Source organism: Dermochelys coriacea, chromosome 13, assembly GCF_009764565.3.
Source record: "Dermochelys coriacea isolate rDerCor1 chromosome 13, rDerCor1.pri.v4, whole genome shotgun sequence".
NCBI classification, from domain to species: domain Eukaryota; kingdom Metazoa; phylum Chordata; order Testudines; family Dermochelyidae; genus Dermochelys; species Dermochelys coriacea.
In genome coordinates this window covers 35460807-35480328 of record NC_050080.1, presented here as the reverse complement: position 1 = coordinate 35480328, position 19522 = coordinate 35460807, and the positions used below count along the sequence as shown (strand labels likewise).

The 19522-nt window shown below is 61.2% G+C and overlaps 3 protein-coding genes across 17 annotated transcripts in view; 2 read left to right on the top strand and 1 right to left on the bottom strand.

Moving 5' to 3' along the window:
• Window positions 1-19522, bottom strand: part of TEP1 (telomerase associated protein 1) — a 43631-nt gene that overhangs the window by 9639 nt on the left and 14470 nt on the right.
• On the top strand, window positions 3231-5813 carry LOC119841976 (zinc finger protein 664-like). The gene is made up of 2 exons (XM_038369832.2): window positions 3231-3351; window positions 3938-5813. The coding sequence occupies exon 2, from the start codon at window positions 3958-3960 to the stop codon at window positions 5314-5316; it is 1359 nt and encodes a 452-aa protein (XP_038225760.1). The 5' UTR covers window positions 3231-3351; window positions 3938-3957; the 3' UTR covers window positions 5317-5813.
• PARP2 (poly(ADP-ribose) polymerase 2) lies at window positions 7674-19259 on the top strand. Of its 15 annotated transcripts, none has more exons than XM_038370367.2 (19): window positions 7674-7842; window positions 11018-11173; window positions 11257-11375; window positions 11701-11913; window positions 12265-12399; window positions 13365-13435; window positions 13673-13723; window positions 13846-13942; window positions 14100-14175; window positions 14250-14346; window positions 15103-15256; window positions 15547-15685; window positions 16678-16741; window positions 16830-16964; window positions 17192-17316; window positions 17656-17755; window positions 17914-18012; window positions 18219-18343; window positions 19033-19259. In XM_038370367.2, the coding sequence occupies exons 1-19, from the start codon at window positions 7739-7741 to the stop codon at window positions 19190-19192; spliced, it is 2220 nt and encodes a 739-aa protein (XP_038226295.1). In that variant the 5' UTR covers window positions 7674-7738; the 3' UTR covers window positions 19193-19259. The 15 variants fall into 15 exon arrangements, 13 of the variants coding, with proteins under 13 accessions (XP_038226295.1, XP_043351647.1, XP_043351650.1 ...); XM_038370368.2 differs by having other exon boundaries at window positions 7722-7842; window positions 11036-11173; XM_043495710.1 differs by having other exon boundaries at window positions 7739-7839; window positions 11009-11173.

Below are 19522 nucleotides of genomic sequence, written 5' to 3'. Positions count from 1 at the left end.
AGGTGCCCCCCCCCAGAGCTGCATCTCAGGGGCAGGTGTCCCATCCTCTCTCCTGGGCTACATTCGTCATAACCACTGCCCTCCACACCCAGCAGGCAGGGCCCAAGGAGGGAGCTATCAGCCAGGCTCAGAGGGGGAATTTTGGGCCAATGGTATCACTGGGATCAGGGGCAGCGCTCTGGCACTGCCCCCTCCTGGTATTATGTGTGGACCCCAGCAGCTGGACCCCAATACCCCATAGGCCATCAGCCATCAGCCAGTGTCAGAGATCCATGTGGTATTAATCTAATGCAGGAGAGGAGAGCCTGTAGGTGTTAGGGGGAAATCAGTCTGTGTGGCTGCGGAACTCACTGCTACTCGTGTCTCAGACAGTGGAGGGGCAGAGTGCAGGCCATGTGTGGAAAGGGGCTACACTGAGCAGGATCACAGCCCACCAAGCCACCCTGAGTCCCTTGCGCTGTCCCCTTGCCTGGGCTTCCTGCGTGAGGGTGGTTCACCCCGTGCTGAAATGCAGCTAGCTCTGGGGTGGGGCAACTGGGGAACAGCTGCACATAACACCACACGGAAATTCCCGAGGTTGGGAATTGAAAGAGATGGTCTGGCTGGGCTCTGCCCACTAATTCACCTCCCCCTCCCGGCCAGCGGTCACTTGGGGCACTTCAATTGCTTCCCAAAAGCTCTTTGAGCCCCGTCTGAACTGCCCGCTGGGTGCAGCTTACATCTCCCCGGAATAAATATTTGCCAAGAGCCCTGGGCAGATCTCCACCCAGGGGCAGGTTTCAACTTGCAACCTCCGTGCCATGGCCCCCACCATGCCAGGAACAATGCCCGAGTTTCCTCCTCAAATCCCAGCCCAGCAATGCTGGGAAAAAACTTGGGAACGTAAGAGAAGCTGGTTTGGGGGGGTGGGGCTGCACCATTTTGCACTGCAAATGGCCGCAGTTGGGCTCATGCACCAGACTCAGTGCCCCCAAGATATGCGCCAAGGTTCCAGGCAATGGGGATTCGAAAGCTGCTCTGAAGTGGACCTGACACCTGCCCCAGCCCCACAGGCAGAGATCTGGCTGGGTAGCCAGTGACCCCTCCCTCCAGGGACCCCTACAGCTCCGCCCATGGGGAGGCAGATTGGGTCTCAGTCCAGCTGCCCCAGTCCCCAGGCTCAGCACTCCTCTGGCCCAGCACCGCCTTGGGTCCTGGATTCGGCCTGGGGCACAGCTCTGGTCTCGGCGAAGCTGGTTTAGCAGGAGGCACCAGTCTCCTGCGCCCATGGCTTGCCCAGCGCCAATCCCTATGTGGGGAGGGAATTAGGTGGCTCAGTGACCCAGGGATGCCCTGAGTGGCTAGTATTCTCCCTGCCCCCAGGGATGGGCAGCTCCCCAGCCCCACTGCTACATAACCTGTCCCCCAGGCTCCTCTGCACTTCATCCCCAAAATCCACTCTAGGCTTTGGGATCCAATTGAAGTTGAGGCTGGGCACCAAGACTCCTGGGTTCTATCCCAGCTCTGGGAGCGGAGTGAGGTCTAGTGGTTAGAGCAGGGGGCAAGAAGCCAGGACTCCTGGGTTCTATCCTGGCTCAGGGAGGGGAGTGAGGTGCAGTGGCTAGAGTAGGGGGCTGGGTGAGTTGGCATCTCCCTTCCAGCCCCGTCCCATGACTGAATCCCACCCCAACCTGCAATGTGAAGAGGGGTGTCCTGGAAAGACACACCCTAACCCTAATAGGAAAGTCGCCAAGAACTATCACTCCCAGCATCCCTGCTGCTGGTGGACTACTCCTCCCAGAATGCCCTGGGTGGGCTAGACTGGCCATTAACCCTTTGTTCATCACAGCCCAGAGGGGAATGGGTTGGACAATGGGAAGAAGTGTGAGTAGCAACTTTCCTGCACTGCCGTCATCTCCCTGCACACACATCCAGCTCTCCATAATCCGCATCTACACGTAGTTCAGGCTGCTTGGTAGCAAGTTGTCCCTTTGCAGAATGCTGAAGCATGCCAAACGAAACCTGGCCAAAGCAGGAAATGCACCGTTAAGGGTGCCTGTGTCACCTTAACTCTGTCCTCATTCTGTGCCTCCCCATGAACACAGGTAGTGTAGTGCTCTGCCATTAACCCCGTGGTGGCTGAGATGCACAAAGCTCTTCCCCTCCTTTCCCAGCCCCCTCGTGCCCCCAGGAGTCCTGGAACATGGTGAAGCGACCAAAAGCTTGCCCACCCCACCCTCCTTCCAGCCCTCTGGAGCAGGCCATCGCAACGGGGGTTATGTGGCCACAGTCCAGGCAGTGGGCAGCCTCATGCTAGCAGGTGGCAGCAGTTGTTGGTGAGATGAGGATGGTAAATTGCTGGAAAACCCAGCCTACCATAGTGACTTCAGGGCCCTTCAACAGGCAGGCTGGGAGGAAAAGGCCACTGGGGGAGGGACCAGAAAGGGGTGAAGGGGGCCCCTGAATCCCAGCACACACAGGTCGGGGGGCAGGGAGAGGGGCTCTGTCCCACCTAGGGGCTGGACCCCTCAGATCTGGACGCACACACAGGAGCGGGGAGCAAGTGGGGCTGACAATTGCCCCTGCTCCTGTTCTCCCCAGTGTCCCCCCCCCCAACACCTCCAATCCCAACCTCTCTCCCCTCCCCTGCCCCCCATCAATCTCTCTCTCCATAGCTCCCCCTCCTCGCTGCAGCCCTAAATCCCTCTCCTCCTGTTCCTCACCCCCTGCCCCCAATGCCCCTCCCCCCCCAGGATCCACTCACAGGGTGATTTTTCCCCATATACTTTGGGGAGTGCGGGAAGGGGGGGTGTTGGGGTACAGTGGCTGAGCTGGGGATACAGGGGTGTGGGGGTCCATGAGAAGAGCTGGGGTGCACTTGCAGGGCTGGGATACAGAGTGGCTGGGGGTACAGGGGCTGAGCTGTGAAGTAGGTTGGGGTGTAGCCAGGGGCAGGTCTGGGGGTGCATGGGGAGCAATGGGGGAACAGGGTCTGGGGATGCACAGAGGGAGCTAGGGGTGAAGAGGGGCTGGATGCCCTGCTAGGGCTGGGATACAGAGGGGCTGGGATGCAGGAGCAGAGCTGGGGGTGCAGGCTCTGGGGATAACTGGGGTGAACTGGCAAGGCTGCGATACTGAGAGGCTGGAGTGCAGAGCAGAGCTGGGGGTAGGGGATGGGGGGTGCACGGGGAGCTGGGGATGCACTGGCAGGACTGGGGGTACAAGGCCATACACCATCCCAGCGCAGGGGCGGGGAGGCCCCGCGGGGCATGTCGGGAGCTGCAGTCCCGCGCGGGGCATGCCGGGAGTAGTAGTCCGGCCCGGGGACACGGGCTCTGAGCGGTGTCCGGGCGGAGCGCGGCGCCCCCTGCGGTAAGAGCTGGGCCGGGCCAGCGCTGTGGGCGCGGGGGCGGCTTCGGCTGCTGGGCTCGGAACCCAGGAGTCCGGCCCCCTCCCCCGCCGGACCCCGGGCTGGGCTCGGAACCCAGGAGTCCGGCCCCCTCCCCCGCCGGACCCCGGGCTGGGCTCGGAACCCAGGAGTCCGGCCCCCTCCCCCGCCGGACCCCGGACTGGGCTCGGAACCCAGGAGTCCGGCCCCCTCCCCCGCCGGACCCCGGGCTGGGCTCGGAACCCAGGAGTCCGGCCCCCTCCCCCGCCAGCCACTAGACCCCTCCCCCAGGCTGGGCGCAGAACCCGGGAGGCTGGGCACCCAGCCCCACAACGCCCCAAGCTACTAGCCCCAATCCCCACCCCCAGCGCTAGGCTCGGAAGCCAGGAGTTGGGGTTCCCCCCACCAAAACCACTAGACACTCCCCCTCTGCTTCCCTTCCAGAGCTGGGATAGAACCCAGGAGTCCGGGCTGCCAAATGGCCCACTCTACACCGCCCCTCTCAACCCCCAAGTGGCGACTGGCTGGCCTGGGGTGCTGTCCATCTCCCTGATGTTTCTCCTCCCACAGGTGCTGGGACGTGGAGCAGGATGGCCCAGGGGACCCCTCCTGTGATGTTGACCCTGGGTGGCCCGCGGCGGGGTGGAGCCAGTGCTCCCCAGCAGGAGGGGGACGGCGGGCACCAGGCTAGTGGAGACGTGGGGCTGGATGTGTGGCGGGAAGAGGCACATGGAGACATGGGGACGCTCTCAGATCTGGGCAGCCGAAGTAAGGGGGACCATGGGAGCCAGGCTGTGGGGGATGGGAAGCAGACGAAGGCCAGGGCACAGGCTGTCCCGGCGCGCCCCCGGCGGTACGGGTGCAGTGTGTGCGGCAAGGCCTTCTCGCAAAGCTCCACGCTGATTGTGCATCGGCGCTCGCACTCGGGTGAGCGCCCCTACACCTGCGAGGAGTGTGGCCGGGCCTTCGCCCAGAGCTCGGGCCTGGCCAAGCACCGGCGGGTGCACACGGGCGAGCGCCCCCACCCCTGCCCCGAGTGCGGCCGGCGCTTTGGCAAACGCTCCAACCTGGCAGTGCACCGGCGGGCCCACACCGGTGAGCGCCCCTTCCCCTGTCCCTCCTGCCCCAAGGCCTTCGCCCGGCGCGCCGACCTGGCTGTGCATGGCCGCACCCACACCGGGGAGCGGCCCTACCGCTGCGCCGACTGCGGCAAGGGCTTCAGCACCGGATCCAACCTGACGCAGCACCGGCGCACGCACCAGCCCGATCGGCCTTACCGCTGCGCCCAGTGTGGGAAGGGCTTTCCTGGCAGCTCGGAGCTGCTGCGCCACTGGCGCTCCCACACCGGGGAGCGGCCTTACCATTGCGGCATCTGCGGCCTGGCCTTCGCCCACAGCACAGTGCACCGGCGCCACCAGCGGGCCCACCTGGAGGAGTCACCCTACCGCTGCGGAGACTGCGGGCGCAGCTTCGCCCAGCGCTCTGACCTGGTGGTGCATGGCCGCACACACACTGGCGAGCGGCCCTACTGCTGTCCCGACTGCCCCAAGGCCTTCGCCCAGAGCTCCCACCTGGCCACCCACCGGCGCAGCCACACCGGCGAGCGCCCCTACCGCTGCCCTGACTGTCCCAAGGCCTTTGCCCAGAGCTCGGCCCTTACCGTGCACCAGCGCACCCACACCGGTGAGCAGCCCTATGCCTGCGCTGAATGCGGCCGACGCTTCCACCGCAGCTCCAATCTTATCCGTCACCAGCGCACCCATACAGCCGAGCGCCCCTTTGCCTGCCCGCAGTGCGGCCGACGCTTCCACCGCCGCTCCAACATGGTGGTGCACCAGCGCACCCACGCCCGGGCCAAAGGGTGCTGCCCACCGGCCACTGGGGATGCTGCCTGCTGGGGGGTCTTGGAGACAGAGAGCCCTGTGTCCACTGCCACGGGGACTATATAGCCCTGCCCTGGCCATAGAGCTATGCTTGGATGCTGTGCTCTCCTCAGCCTGTGCCGGGCACAGCGCCCCCAAAAGGCCCTCAATGAGGCAGGGCAGGCAGAAGGCTGGCACCAGCCTGGCAGGGAGAGCGCTCAGCACGGCCCCTTTGCCCAGCCATGAGGCCCAGCTGAAGTAGCAGCAGCGAGACGAAATCGGCTGGGAAGCTCATGGGCCGCGTTTGTACCTCAAGAGCAATTAGCCGGGGAACTGCCCCCTCCATCGCTGGGCGCTCTTACAGCCAGACCGTGCTGGGAGCCAGGCGCTAGCTCCGCCACCACCACCAGATAGGGGCTGGCCGCTGGGATCTTCGCCAGCTCCCAGCTCTGGAATTCAGGGCCCAGCTACCACCAGGACGAGGATGAGGATGGGTTGTGGGCTGCAGGTGGGAAGGAGAGGAAGCTGGGGCTGGGTGCAGGTGGGCAGATGCTTCTGTTTTGAAATAAAGCATTTGTACCCTTTTGCAAGACAATCCCTGTTTCCTCAGGGGCCGGGAGCTTGACCCCAGGGGCCCTTGTCCCACTGGGAAGCCACCCTCCCCAATGGTACGTGGTGTCCTACCCACACCTGGGTCACGCCCAGCCTCAGAATTTATAGGTGGGGAGGAGGGGCAGGACACACTGTCCCAGCATGCACTGTGAGTGTAATGCTCTCCCCTGGTCCGGAGCACCCAGGTGAGAGGAGGCAAGCTGAAAATCTGGGGGGAGAGGAAGAAAATAATCTGCATGGGGGGAGAAGCAGAAGGGCCCATAGTTGGGACAGTGGGGGGGGGGCACGGTCTGTAGCGACTTTATGGGCCAACCTGAAATAGGCTGGATTAGCGAAACTGACCCAGTCCTGGTCTAGATGAGCTATAATAACCAGACTGGAACTATCTATACAGTGATCTGAACTGGGCTAGGAGTCCCTGTGGTCCATATGGGACTATATCGACCCAGGCAGGGGGCTTCATAGATTCCAAGGCCAGAAGGGACTATTGTGTCTTCTAGGCTGACCTAGTATCTCACAGGCCAGAGAACGGTCCCAAACAATTCCTGGAGCGGGTCTTTTGGGGAAACATCTGAGCAAGATTTAGAAATTGTCAGTGATGGCGAATCCACCTGGTTCCTGGGACATTGTTCCCCTGGTTAATTACTCTCCTCATTAAAAAGCTATGCCTGATCGCATGGACCAGATTGGATTGTGATATATGGCCTGGCATGTGTCTGTAGTGGGTGAGATGGCTTTATTCTGTAAGAGTCCACAAAGGTGTGCTGGTCAATATGGGATTATATGGCCCGGGTGGAGGGAGGTCAGATGTAAAAGGGTTTGGAGGAGAATGCTATGAATTGGGTTGTGAAACCATATAAGGGGTTGGGGGAAGGGTCTGTATACAATTACCTCCTGGTCTGTATTGGAATATATGGCCTGGGGTAGAACAATCCCAACTTACAAAGCTGTATTGCCCTGGTGTAATTATCTGTCACATCCAAAGGGAACAAGTGAAGGTTGCAAGCTCAATTGCTGAAAACGTAGCCAGCGGCTCAATGCGGGCTGTGTCTCCCTACAGCCACCCTAAGAACGGGGTTGCATGGTGTCCGGCTCCCGGGCCCTGCCTTGTTCGGTTGCATGGAATAAGCAGCAGGTCAATATCTTGGGTTGGCCTCCTCAGTCGGTGGGCAGCTCCGGGCCGTATTCACAGACCCAGATCTCACAGTAGTATCTGAGCCCATCACAACCGTCAGTGATTTTATCTGCCCCGTGGCTCTGGGGGAATGGGGGGGGTTATCCTATCTGACAGCTGGTTTGCGGGGATACTGCAGGGCCCCATAGAGGTCTATGTGACCTGTGGCAGGCGGCGAGGAAGGGGGCAAGGCACATACAGGGTGGCCGTATAGAGGGTTCAGGATCCATACGGGGTTGTCTAACAGGGGAAGCAGGCTGCGTGGGGTTGTGGACCCCCCCCGGCCCATCGCACTGAATCACCGGCTGGTGGGAGGTTGCAGGGCCCATATAGCCCTGTATGGCCCGGGAGAGGGGAGCATGAATCGGCTCCTCTTCTGAGAGGCAGCCCGCTCACGCTCAGGGGCTACACAACGCTCCTGATATTCTGGGGTTTCCAGTGACGGGGAGCAAGCGGAGCAATTTCCGGCACGCGCCATGGCGTATGCAAATCGTCTGCGCGCGAAGAAGGGTCTGAAGGGGAGCGCGGCCCGCTGCCGGCGCCCCCGAACTCCCAGCATGCCCCACTCCCGCTATGCAAATGCTCAGCGTCGCCGATCGGGTGAGCTCGGTGTGTGTCTCCCATAATGCCTTGCGCGCCAACCCGCCAACTTGCCCGACTGCTTAGGGGGCGGGGCTCGGGCCCCTCCACGCCAGCGACCGGCCAGAGCAGGGGACGGGGCTAATGCAAATGAGCGATATGCAAATGAGGGTGGGCTGCGCGAGAGCTCGGTTACCGGAACGTTCCCTGGAGCGCGCGCGGGTGGGAGTTGTCGCCGCCCCTGCCAGGTGGGGGGAGGGGAATCCTAAGGGGGTGCAATGGGGCGGGTGAGCATTGGGGGAAGGGTGCAGGGAGAGGTTGCAGTGCAAGCGGGTGGGGTTGCAGTAAGGGAGGGGTGCAGAGGGACCTTAGGCGGTGCCATGGAGCTGGGGTTGCAGTGGGGGAGGGTTGAGGGGGAATGCAGGGCGACCCTAAGGGGTGCAACGCGGCCGGGGTTGCAGTGGCGGCCTGGGGGCATGCAGTGGGGGAGGGGGTGCTCTGGGAGTTGGGGGGTGGGGTGTTCTGGGCGCAGGGAGTAAGGGTCCTGGGCAGATTGCACGGAGGGTTAGGATATTGCATTGGGGGTGGGGGACGCAGTGGGGCCCGGAGCTATTGCAAAGTTGCACCAGGGGAGGGAACTGGTTCATGGATCGCTCCGTATATTATGGTGGGATGGTCCATATAGGGCTGTGTGATTGGCCGGGGGAAGGAACGGGACATGCTCATTCATACAGAGCTGTGTTTTGCTGGTATATACAGGACTTTGACTCCCTCAGGGAACAGATGGCCAGGATCCCCTGGGGGACTAACATGAAAGGGAAGGGAGTCCAGGAGAGCTGGCTGTATTTCAAGGAATCCCTGTTGAGGTTACAGGGACAAACCATCCCGATGAGTCGAAAGAATAGTAAATATGGCAGGCGACCAGCTTGGCTTAATGGTGAAATCCTAGCGGATCTTAAACATAAAAAAGAAGCTTACAAGAAGTGGAAGCTTGGACATATGACCAGGGAAGAGTATAAAAATATTGCTCGGGCATGTAGGAAAGATATCAGGAGGGCCAAATCGCACCTGGAGCTGCAGCTAGCAAGAGATGTCAAGAGTAACAAGAAGGGTTTCTTCAGGTATGTTGGCAACAAGAAGAAAGCCAAGGAAAGTGTGGGCCCCTTACTGAATGAGGGAGGCAAGCTAGTGACAGAGGATGTGGAAAAAGCTAATGTACTCAATGCTTTTTTTGCCTCTGTTTTCACTAACAAGGTCAGCTCCCAGACTGCTGTGCTGGGCAACACAAAATGGGGAAGAGATGGCCAGCCCTCTGTAGAGATAGAGGTGGTTAGGGACTATTTAGAAAAGCTGGACGTGCACAAGTCCATGGGGCCGGACGAATTGCATCCGAGAGTGCTGAAGGAATTGGCGGCTGTGATTGCAGAGCCCTTGGCCATTATCTTTGAAAACTCGTGGCGAACGGGGGAAGTCCCGGATGACTGGAAAAAGGCTAATGTAGTGCCCATCTTTAAAAAAGGGAAGAAGGAGGATCCTGGGAACTACAGGCCGGTCAGCCTAACCTCAGTCCCTGGAAAAATCATGGAGCAGGTCCTCAAAGAATCAATCCTGAAGCACTTAGAGGAGAGGAAAGTGATCAGGAACAGTCAGCATGGATTCACCAAGGGAAGGTCATGCCTGACTAATCTAATCGCCTTTTATGATGAGATTACTGGTTCTGTGGATGAAGGGAAAGCAGTGGATGTATTGTTTCTTGACTTTAGCAAAGCTTTTGACACGGTCTCCCACAGCATTCTTGTCAGCAAGTTAAGGAAGTATGGGCTGGATGAATGCACTATAAGGTGGGTAGAAAGCTGGCTAGATTGTCGGGCTCAACGGGTAGTGATCAATGGCTCCATGTCTAGTTGGCAGCCGGTGTCAAGTGGAGTGCCCCAGGGGTCGGTCCTGGGGCCCGTTTTGTTCAATATCTTCATAAATGATCTGGAGGATGGTGTGGATTGCACTCTCAGCAAATTTGCGGATGATACTAAACTGGGAGGAGTGGTAGATACGCTGGAGGGGAGGGATAGGATACAGAAGGACCTAGACAAATTGGAGGATTGGGCCAAAAGAAATCTAATGAGGTTCAATAAGGATAAATGCAGGGTCCTGCACTTAGGATGGAAGAATCCAATGCACCGCTACAGACTAGGGACCGAATGGCTCGGCAGCAGTTCTGCGGAAAAGGACCTAGGGGTGACAGTGGACGAGAAGCTGGATATGAGTCAGCAGTGTGCCCTTGTTGCCAAGAAGGCCAATGGCATTTTGGGTTGTATAAGTAGGGGCATAGCGAGCAGATCGAGGGACGTGATCGTTCCCCTCTATTCGACACTGGTGAGGCCTCATCTGGAGTACTGTGTCCAGTTTTGGGCCCCACACTACAGGAAGGATGTGGATAAATTGGAAAGAGTACAGCGAAGGGCAACGAAAATGATTAGGGGTCTAGAGCACATGACTTATGAGGAGAGGCTGAGGGAGCTGGGATTGTTTAGTCTGCAGAAGAGAAGAATGAGGGGGGATTTGATAGCTGCTTTCAACTACCTGAAAGGGGGTTTCAAAGAGGATGGCTCTAGACTGTTCTCAATGGTAGCAGATGACAGAACGAGGAGTAATGGTCTCAAGTTGCAATGGGGGAGGTTTAGATTGGATATTAGGAAAAACTTTTTCACTAAGAGGGTGGTGAAACACTGGAATGCGTTACCTAGGGAGGTGGTAGAATCTCCTTCCTTAGAGGTTTTTAAGGTCAGGCTTGACAAAGCCCTGGCTGGGATGATTTAACTGGGACTTGGTCCTGCTTTGAGCAGGGGGTTGGACTAGATGACCTTCTGGGGTCCCTTCCAACCCTGATATTCTATGATTCTATGATTCTATGACTGTGTGGATCTCCATAGGCTGGTCTGTATAGGGTTAAATGGGGGGGGGGGCTGCTGAGCCACACAAAGCTGTATGGATCGCCGTAGCCTGGTCAATATAGGGTTATATTGTGGAGGGGTGGGTAAGAGACTCTATTGATTGCAGTACAATGGCCCATTTGGGGCTCTAGGACCTGGGGGCGGGGGTTGTGCTGGTACATAAAGGCTATATGGATTTCAATAGGATGGTCTGTATAGAGCTATATGGCCTGGAAGGGGGGGATGGTCCACACATGGCTGTATGGATGGCAGTAGAATGGTCTGTATGGGACTATATCACCTGGGATGTATGTGTGCTGGTCCATACAGGCTATATGGATTTTGGTAGGATGGTCTGTATAGAGCTATATGGCCTGGAGTGGTGCTGGTCCATACAAGGCTGTATGGATTGCAGTAGAATGGTCCGTATGGGGCTATATGGCTTGGGGATCACAGTCCATGGATCCCTGCCTCCCTTCTCTCTGCTCGCCAGCCTCCTTGTCACTCCCAGGATGAGCCGGAAGCGGAGGGCAGCTGAGGCAGGAGACGTGGGCCTGGCACTGGAGCTGCGCTGGGAGTGGCAGGACCCCAGCGGTACCTGGCATTGCTTTGTGCCTGAGCAGAGTGAGGTGCTGACACAGGCGGCCAGGTGAGTGCCCTGACGGGGGCGAGTCATGACCCAGGCCGTGGTGGGGGAGTCACAGGCCCTGAGCCGCTTCCATCTCCCCCCAGGGTAGGGAAGCCCAGTGTGACTGTGGGCTCCTGCGTGGACCTGCAGCGGATGGTGCAGCAGAACGGACAGACGGGGCAGGACAGATGCGTGGCAGCTGCCGTCCAGGACCAGGACTCCTGTGAGTGTCCAGGGACCCCTGGCGGGGGGAGCGGTGTCGTCCCGGACACCTGAGTCCCGTGCCCTGTCCTGATCACTCCCCCAAGTTATGGGGCCCCCTAGGGTGAACACCCTGCTCTGCTGCCCAGACACCTGGGTCCCATGCCCAGTCGCGGTCACTGCCCCCAACGCTGGGAGCTGTGGGGCCCCCGGGGTGAACACCCTGGACAGCCACCTAGACACCTGGGTCCAATGCCCCGTCACAGTCACTGCCCCAGAGGCTGGGAGCTGCAGGGCACCCTAGAGGTTAGTGCCAGCAGGGAGCTAACAGGATGCCCGCGGCCCAGATTTCGTGTGGTGCTGGCAGGGGGACGAAGAGGGGCAGTGGTTGCCCTACCCTGCCGACACCTGCCTGGCGCTGGAGGGTGCACGGCGCGGCGACGGGGGGCCCAGCCTAGAGGTGATGTTCAGCCAGACCCACTACACATTGGACACGGCCCAGATGACCCAGACCAACGTCAGAACCGGATACCAGCGCCGGATGGAGCGGAGGGAGTCAGGTACGAAGGGAGCCAGGACTCCTGGGTTCTCTCCCTGGCTCTGGGAGGTGAGTGGGGCCTAGTGGGTAGAGCGGGCTCTGTGGGAAGCTGGGGGAAGGGGTTCAGGCTCCCAGGGCCCAGTTCCGGTTGGTGAGCAAGTCTCAGGTACCTGGAGTGGGGCAGGCCTCGCTACCAGAGCGTAAGCTCGTTAGTCGTTAATCATCCCCCAGGGAGCTGGCCGGAGAATCTGATGCTAGGCATAGCTGGGTCATAGCGATGACGCACAGGGTGGCTCGCCTGGCACTGAGATGCGGCCAGCTCTGGGGTGTGGCACCCTCCTCTCCCCCTCTGACCTGTGGTCTCTCTCCACAGATGCTGTGGATGACTATGGGGCATCTGAGCCCAGCTCCGTCCCTGGCTTCTTGTCCCCACAACAGCCCTCAGCACCAAAGAGACCCCGGGATGGTGGGGCCAGCCCCAACCCTGGAGCCGGGGGAGAGAGCACAGGTGAGGGGTGGCGAACTACAGCGCCCACGCTCTGTCGGCCTCTCTCTGCCAGCTGTTTGCTCTAGCCCTGGTTTTATGGCTCTTCCCCCTTCCAATAGTTTAGCATCTAAAATGTGTGCCCAGGAATCCCAGCTGTCCCCCAGCACCTGACTGCTCCTGGAGGAGTCACTTCGCATTGGTCCGTGCTCAGCCTTGCTCTGTGGTTCTGTGTACCTGTCTTGGCGTCACTTCCCCCTCCACCAGCCGGCGTCACCGACAAAAGCGTCCTGGCTACAACAGCGATGATGTGTGGGGATCTGTCAGTTAGACAGTTTTTAATCCGTGTTTCGGGCACTTTGTCACTAGCCCACAGTGCTTGGTTTTCAGTCAGGTCACACAGTGCCAAGTCGCACGCCATATAAAGTTCCCTGTATCGATGAAACCCGTAATGCCACCAATGGATGAGATCAGCTTTGTTTGTTTTCCGTGAAGTCTGCCTGCCTTGTTGAGGTTCCTGTGCTTTAACCTGGATCACTTGAATCCCGTGTCAGCTTTTGTGTTGTTCTGCCCAGGCTTTTTGTCAGGCTAACCAGCCTAAAGCTACCCACTTGCACCACACTCGTCTGCTCTTCGGGAATGTCCCCGCTATCCCAGGGTTGATTTCAAATGAATGCCAGCAGGTCAGAGATTATCTCGGCCAGCTCTCTTGGGTGCAAGTTAGGCTGCCAAACTGATTTGGAAATGGGTGTGATTTATAAGCGCCTCCCCTATCCTGCACTAGGAGTGCATGCTCCGGCCTTGTTCCAAATGCCGCGCAGACGTCGGCCTTGGATGCTGCTGGCTCTTTGTGGCTGCCTGGGAAGGGGCCGGTGGCATGGCTGGAGCTCTGTTGTTTCTCGTGTGCCAGACCCTACCTTGGCCCAGGTCCCCAGGATCCCTGCATTGATATCTCTTAACCCCTTCCCCTTTCCGTCTGTCACCCCCAGAGATCATCAAGACCCTGATTATGAAGGGGAAGGCGCCGGTGGATCCTGAGTGCTTGGCTAAACTGGGGAAGGTAACGCAAGATCTTCTGCCCCGGGGCTGTCCAGTCCCCACCCACCGAACCAGCCAATCCTTGACCTGGAGCAGGATCAGAGCCAACACCCCCTAGAGAGGAAAAGCCCCACACCCCTGAGCCAGTCAGTCTCCACTGGGGTGGGATAGGGGCCAGCACCCCCTAGAAGGGACTGCCCCTCATCCCATCCCTTCCGAGGGCCAGCTGCAGCTCAGAAAGTGCTCATTACTCCCCCAGGCCCACGTTTACTGCGAAGGGGACGATGTCTACGACGTGATGCTGAACCAGGTGAGTGCGGCACTGTGGCCGTGCTGGCCAGGGGCGCCACCCGCCCAGGAGCTGGGGCAAGGAGGGCTGCTGTGGGCAGAGACACCCCCAGGCCTGACGCCCAGCCCCCATCTGTCCCCCAGACCAACCTCCAGTTCAACAACAACAAGTTCTACGTCCTACAGCTGCTGGAGGACGATGGGTCGCGGAGCTACAGTGTCTGGATGCGCTGGGGGCGCGGTGAGCGGGGCAGGGGCCATGGGGGGCTGAGTGAGTGTCGTGGGGCACCAGGCATGGGGCAGGGAGCTGGGCGTGTGTGGCCAGGGGCTGGGGTGTGGCAGGGGTTGGGGGGGGCGGGGCAGTGCCCCCCATCACCATATCTGTCCTGTCTCTGCAGTGGGGCGGCCAGGCCAGCACATGCTGGTGTCCTGTGCTGGGGACCTCGCCCAGGCCAAGGAGATCTTCACTAAGAAGTGAGTCCCCCTCTTCTCCCACAAACCCCTTGGAGCCTGCCCCCTCCTCGCCCTCCTCTCTGGTCTCTCCCCAGGTTCCTCGACAAGACCAAAAACCACTGGGCCGAGCGGGGCAACTTCCAGAAAGTGCTGGGCAAGTACGACCTGCTGCACATGGACAGCCAACCCCCGGTGAGTGTGAGCCCCCCACGGCCTCCCATAGCCCCGTTATGATGTGCACATGGACAGCCGACCCCCCCCGTGAATGTGACCACCCCCACATCCCCCCATAGCCCTGTTATGACCTGCACGTGGACAGCCGACCCCCCGTGTGACCCTCCCTACGGCCCCCAGTCCCCCTACAGCCCCCCGTGAGATCTGCACATGGACAGCCGACACCCTGTGAGTGTGACCTCCCCCATGGATCCCAATACCCCCGTTATGACCTGCACGTGGACAGCTGACCCCCTGTGTGACCCTCCCTATGGCCCCCCATCCCCCTATGGCTCCAAGTTCCCCTACATCCCCCCTCCCGTGAGATCTGCACATGGACAGCTGACCCCCAGTGAGTGTGACCCCTCCCACTGCCCCCCTATCCTCCTACGGCCCCCAGCCCCGCTACAGCCCCCCATGTGATCTGTACACGGACAGCCGACCCCCACTGTGACCCCCCCCTACAGCCCCCCATCCCCCTTCGTCTCCCAGTCCCCCTACAGGCCCCCCATGCAACCTGCACATAGACAGCCGGCCCCCTGTGAGTGTGACCCCCCCACACACAACCCCCTGCCCCATACGACCTGCACGTGGACCCCTGACCCTCATGCAGAACCCCCAGCTGGCGTGGGGAAGCAGTGGGCCCTGTGTCCCACCTCCGTGGGAGTGTTGGGGGGTGACGGGCGGGGAGTGCTCCAGGCACAGCTGGGAGATGCAGTAACCACTCCCTTGCAGGCCTCAGAGCTGAGCTGCGTGGGGGCCCCCCGGCCCCAGCCGGCCTCGCAGCTTGACCCCCGAGTGCAGGCGCTGCTGGAGCTGGTCTGTGACCTGCAGGCCATGGAGGAGATGGTGCTGGAGATGAAGTATGACACCAAGAAGGCCCCTCTCGGTGAGCCCCCCATGGGCGTGGGGGGAGGGTTGAGGGCGCAGGGGCTGGCAGTTCTGACCCACTTCGCCCCAGGGAAGCTGACATCAGATCTGGGCTGGGGTTGGGGGGGTTCTGGGGGTCAGGGGGATCTGCAGGGAGTTGGGGGACCCCCCCCCCACGGGCGCCGGTGATTCTGACCCGCTTCCCTCAGGGAAGCTGACAGCAGATCTGGGCTTGGTTGGGGAGGGCTCTGGGGGGCAGGAGATCTGGGGGATGCCAGGTGCTGGTCGTTCTGACCTACTCCCCCCCAGGGAAGCTGACGGTGGAGCAGATCCATGCTGGGTTCCAGTCACTGCAGAAGGTGGAGGCGGTTCTGCGGGCTGGGGACACCGGACGGGCTCTGCTGGAGGCCTGCAATGAGTTCTACACCCGCGTGCCCCATGACTTTGGGTCAGTGCCCCCCCCTAACCTCCCACAAGTGCCCCTGCCTTGCTCACGCCCCCTGAGCACCCCTCCCAGCATGCTCCGAGTGCCTCCTGCCTAGGGTTGGCAACTTTCTACCCAAAAAACCAAACACCCTTGCCCTGCTCCCCCTCTGAGGCCCTGCCCCCTGCTCACTCCATCTCCCCCTCCCTCTGTCACTCGCTCTCCACACCCTCACTCGCTCACTTTCACTGGGCTAAGGCAAGGGGTTGAGTGCCGGGAGCGTGGGAGGACTCTGGCTAAGAGTGCAGGCTCTGGGGCATGGATGGGTATGAGGTGTTTGGGGTACAGGAGGGGACTCAGTGCTAGGGCAGGGGGGTTCAAAGGGCAGGGGGTTGGAGCATGGGGGGGTGAGGGCTTTGGCTGGGTATGCGGGGTTTGGGGTGCAGGAGGGTGCTCTGGGCTGGGATCAAGGCTGGGGCAGTGGGTTGGGGTGTGGGGGGGCTGGCTCAGGGGTGCAGGCTCCAAGCAGTGTTTACCTCAAGCTGCTCCTGGAAGCAATGGCATGTCCCCCCTCTGGCTCCTATGTGGAGATGCAGCCAGGCGGCTCTGTGCACTGTCCCCACAGCTCCCATCGGTTGGGAACCATGGTGCTTGGGGCAGGGGCAGCATGCAGAGCCCCCTTGCTGCCCCTAGGCCTAGGACTTGGAGGGGGGACATGCCACTGCCTCCGGGAGCTGCGTGGAGCCAGGGCAGGCAGAGAGCCTGCCTTAGCCCCACTGTGCCGCCAACTGGACTTCTAATGGCCCTGTCGGCGGTGCTGACCGGAGCTGCCAGGGTCCCTTTTCGACCGGGCGTTCTGGTCAACAACCAGACACCTGGCAATGCTGCCCCTGCCCCTCCAAGCGCCCCCTGCCCCACCCTCCTCTGCCTCCTCGCTGAGGCTCCAGGGCCGGGCCCCTCCCCACTCCCCTCAGGCCTGGCTCACTCTGCTTCTTCTCCCCCCCACATACCCCCAGACTCCGGACCCCCCCATTGATCCGGACTCGACAGGAGCTTCAGGAGAAGGTGCAGCTGCTGGAGGTGAGTTGGGAGGGGGGTGAGGATCTGTTCTTCTATCTCTCTGTTTGTCCATCCCCCTCTAACCCCCCCAAATCCCCCCACCACCTAGGCCCTGGGCGAGATCCAGATTGCCATCAGGCTGGTGCACTTGGAGCTGCACGGCCAGGAGCACCCCATGGACCAGAGCTACCGCAAGCTGGGCTGTGAGCTCCACCCCCTGGACCGGGACTCTGCCCGCTTCCAGGTCAGGGGGCTGCGTGGGCTGGGAGGGCCCAGCAATGGGGAAGCTGGGGGACAGCTGTGGGGTTTGGGCAAAGGGGGCAGTGTGGGGCTGGTGAGGCCAGGTGAGGGGGCAGTGATCAGGGGCACCTGTGGGGGGGAGGCTGACGATGTGGGGCAGAAGGGGGCCAGGCAGGTAGGTAGGGAGGGGGGCAGGGCTGGAGTTGGCTCAGGCCCCACGGCTCCCCCCAGGTGCTGGAGCGGTACCTGCTCTCCACCCACGCGCCCACTCACCGTGACTACTCCATGGAGCTGCTGGAGGCCTTCGCCCTGCGCCGGGCCGGCGAGCCCCCCTTCTGCGCCAGCCTGCCCAACCGGTGAGGGGCCGGGGAGAGCAATCCAGGGGGCTGGGCTGTGGGGTGTCCTGGGGCCAGCAAGCCAGGGGGCAGGAGCACAGGGGTGGGAAGAGGTGGTTTATCCTGTGCCTGGTGGGTTACATCTGGCTGCCCCCCAGGCTCTGTCAGCTCCCCCGCACTGTCCTCCGAGTTGGGCTACAGACAATTGATGCTTGGGCGCAGGAGAGCCCGGTGGGGCGGGGGTTGGATCCCAGCCAGCAAAGGGGCTGGGTGTGAGGGGGGGAGGGGCAGGAGGCTAGGTATGGGAGGGAAGGTTTGGGGGCTGGGAATGGGGCTCACCCCCCCATTGTTTCCCCCCAGGATGTTGCTGTGGCATGGCTCCAGGCTGGGCAACTGGGTGGGGATCCTGAGCCAGGGGCTGCGAGTGGCGCCCCCTGAGGCCCCTGTCACCGGCTACATGGTGAGATTCTCCCTTGCCCCCAGCTATCTCCCCGCCCCATTCAGTCCCTTCCCAGCTGCTTGCCCACTCCCTGCCACCTGCCTATCCCCCCTCGGCCCTTTCCCAGCCCCCTCCCACTCCAATCCCTGACTGCCCCCCGCCCACGTCTCTCCCCCCAGTTCGGGAAGGGCATCTACTTCGCAGACATGTCATCCAAGAGCGCCAACTACTGCTTCGCCTCACGCCAGCGCGACGTGGGCCTGCTGCTGCTGTGTGAGGTGAGCACCACCCCAGAGCCATCTGCATTGCGGGGAGCCAGCCTGGCCCAGGACACCTGCGTTCACGCCTGGCTCTGGGAGGGGAGTGGGGTCGGGTCCTGTGGTTAGAACAGGAGGGGGCTGGGAGCCCGGACTCCTGGGTTCTCTCCCTGCTCTGGACAGGGTGGATGGGCAGCTGTGGACTTGGTGCCCCTCTCCCATTGCAGGTGGCCCTGGGCGAGTGCCAGGAGCTGCTGGAGGCAAATGCCGAGGCTAGGAAGCTGCCGCCTGGGAAGCACAGTACCAAGGGGCTGGGGAAGCTGTCGCCCGCCCCCGCCAACAGCATCATGCTGTGAGTACCGGGGCGGGTCAGGGCTGGCACCCCATGGCGCTTGCCCAGAGTGATTGGGTCCCGGGGGGGGGATGGTATGAGGGGGAAGCTCTGTCCCCTGGCATGATGCTCCAGCCTGGATCACCCCCCTCCGCCTTGGCACAGTGCTGGAGGGGGCACCTTCGCCCCTGTTCACGGTGAAGACTCGCTTGGCCCCAGGAGAGGCTGCTTTAGGGGGCTTTCTTGGGGTTCCTTGCTGCAGATCCCCCCCACTTTATTTTGTGCCCCCAGGCAAGCTGAGGGAGACACTTAGAGCCAGCCTGGACCCCCAGGGCCAACCATGCCTGCTCCAGCCCCCCCTGCACCTCTCAACTGGCCGGGTCCTGCAGCCCGCCCTGGTTTGGTTCCTGGCCCAGAGGAGAAATTGCTGTGTCGCATTTGAGCAGCTCAGCCCCAGCCGGGGGCCGACCCAGCTGCCAGCTCAGGGCAGTGGGTGAAGGCCAGCGAGGGGAGCACCCAGCCTGCTGCAGCGGGTCAAGCGGAGCCAGGTGCCCTTCACAGCTGCTGCTTGGTGCCAGCAGGCAGGGGGCTCAGGGGAAAGAGTAGCAAACCCATACAGTCCAGGAGCCATGGGGGCTGAGGGGGAGAGAACTGGGCATCTGGGGGGGCTGAGCTTCCCTTGCTGTGACCCCTCGCTTGTGTGCCCCTAGGGATGGGGCTGCAGTGCCCCTGGGCCCAGCGGTGGAGACGGGCGTGACAAACCCCCATGGCTACACCCTCAACTACAACGAGTTTGTCGTCTATGACCCGGGTCAGGTGCGGATGCGCTACCTACTCCAAGTGCGCTTCAACTTCATGCAGCTGTGGTAAGGGGCCCCGGGTGCCTCCTGTGGAAATGTCCCTCTGCCTTTCTACTGCAATAAATTTGGTACCAGTCCCTGATCGTGCCCTGCTGCATTTGTAGCTGCAGCCACTAGGGGGCAGTGTGCAGAAAGGGGGGACAGGGCTGCTAAGCCAGGAGCCTGGCTGCCCCCAGCAGGGAGTGTTTCTCCCCCCAGTCAGGCATGGGGGCTTGAGATACAATTTTGATATCCTCTTGCCCCCATTCAGCCCTATAGAAAGGCCAAAAGCAGTAACACAAGGGTGGGGGCCCGGGACCTGATAGTTACCAAGTTTCTCAAAGGACCCGATGGGGGGGCA

Bases quoted from the DNA above. Each gene is read 5' to 3' on its own strand.
- LOC119841976 (XM_038369832.2), top strand. From the start codon at position 3,958: ATGGCCCAGGGGACCCCTCCTGTGATGTTGACCCTGGGTGGCCCGCGG.
- PARP2 (XM_043495709.1), top strand. From the start codon at position 10,716: ATGGATTTCAATAGGATGGTCTGTATAGAGCTATATGGCCTGGAAGGG. The intron at 13,943-14,099 runs GTGAGCGGGGCA...CTGTCTCTGCAG, and splicing joins CTGGATGCGCTGGGGGCGCG to TGGGGCGGCCAGGCCAGCAC. The intron at 15,257-15,546 runs GTGAGCCCCCCA...ACTCCCCCCCAG, and splicing joins CACCAAGAAGGCCCCTCTCG to GGAAGCTGACGGTGGAGCAG.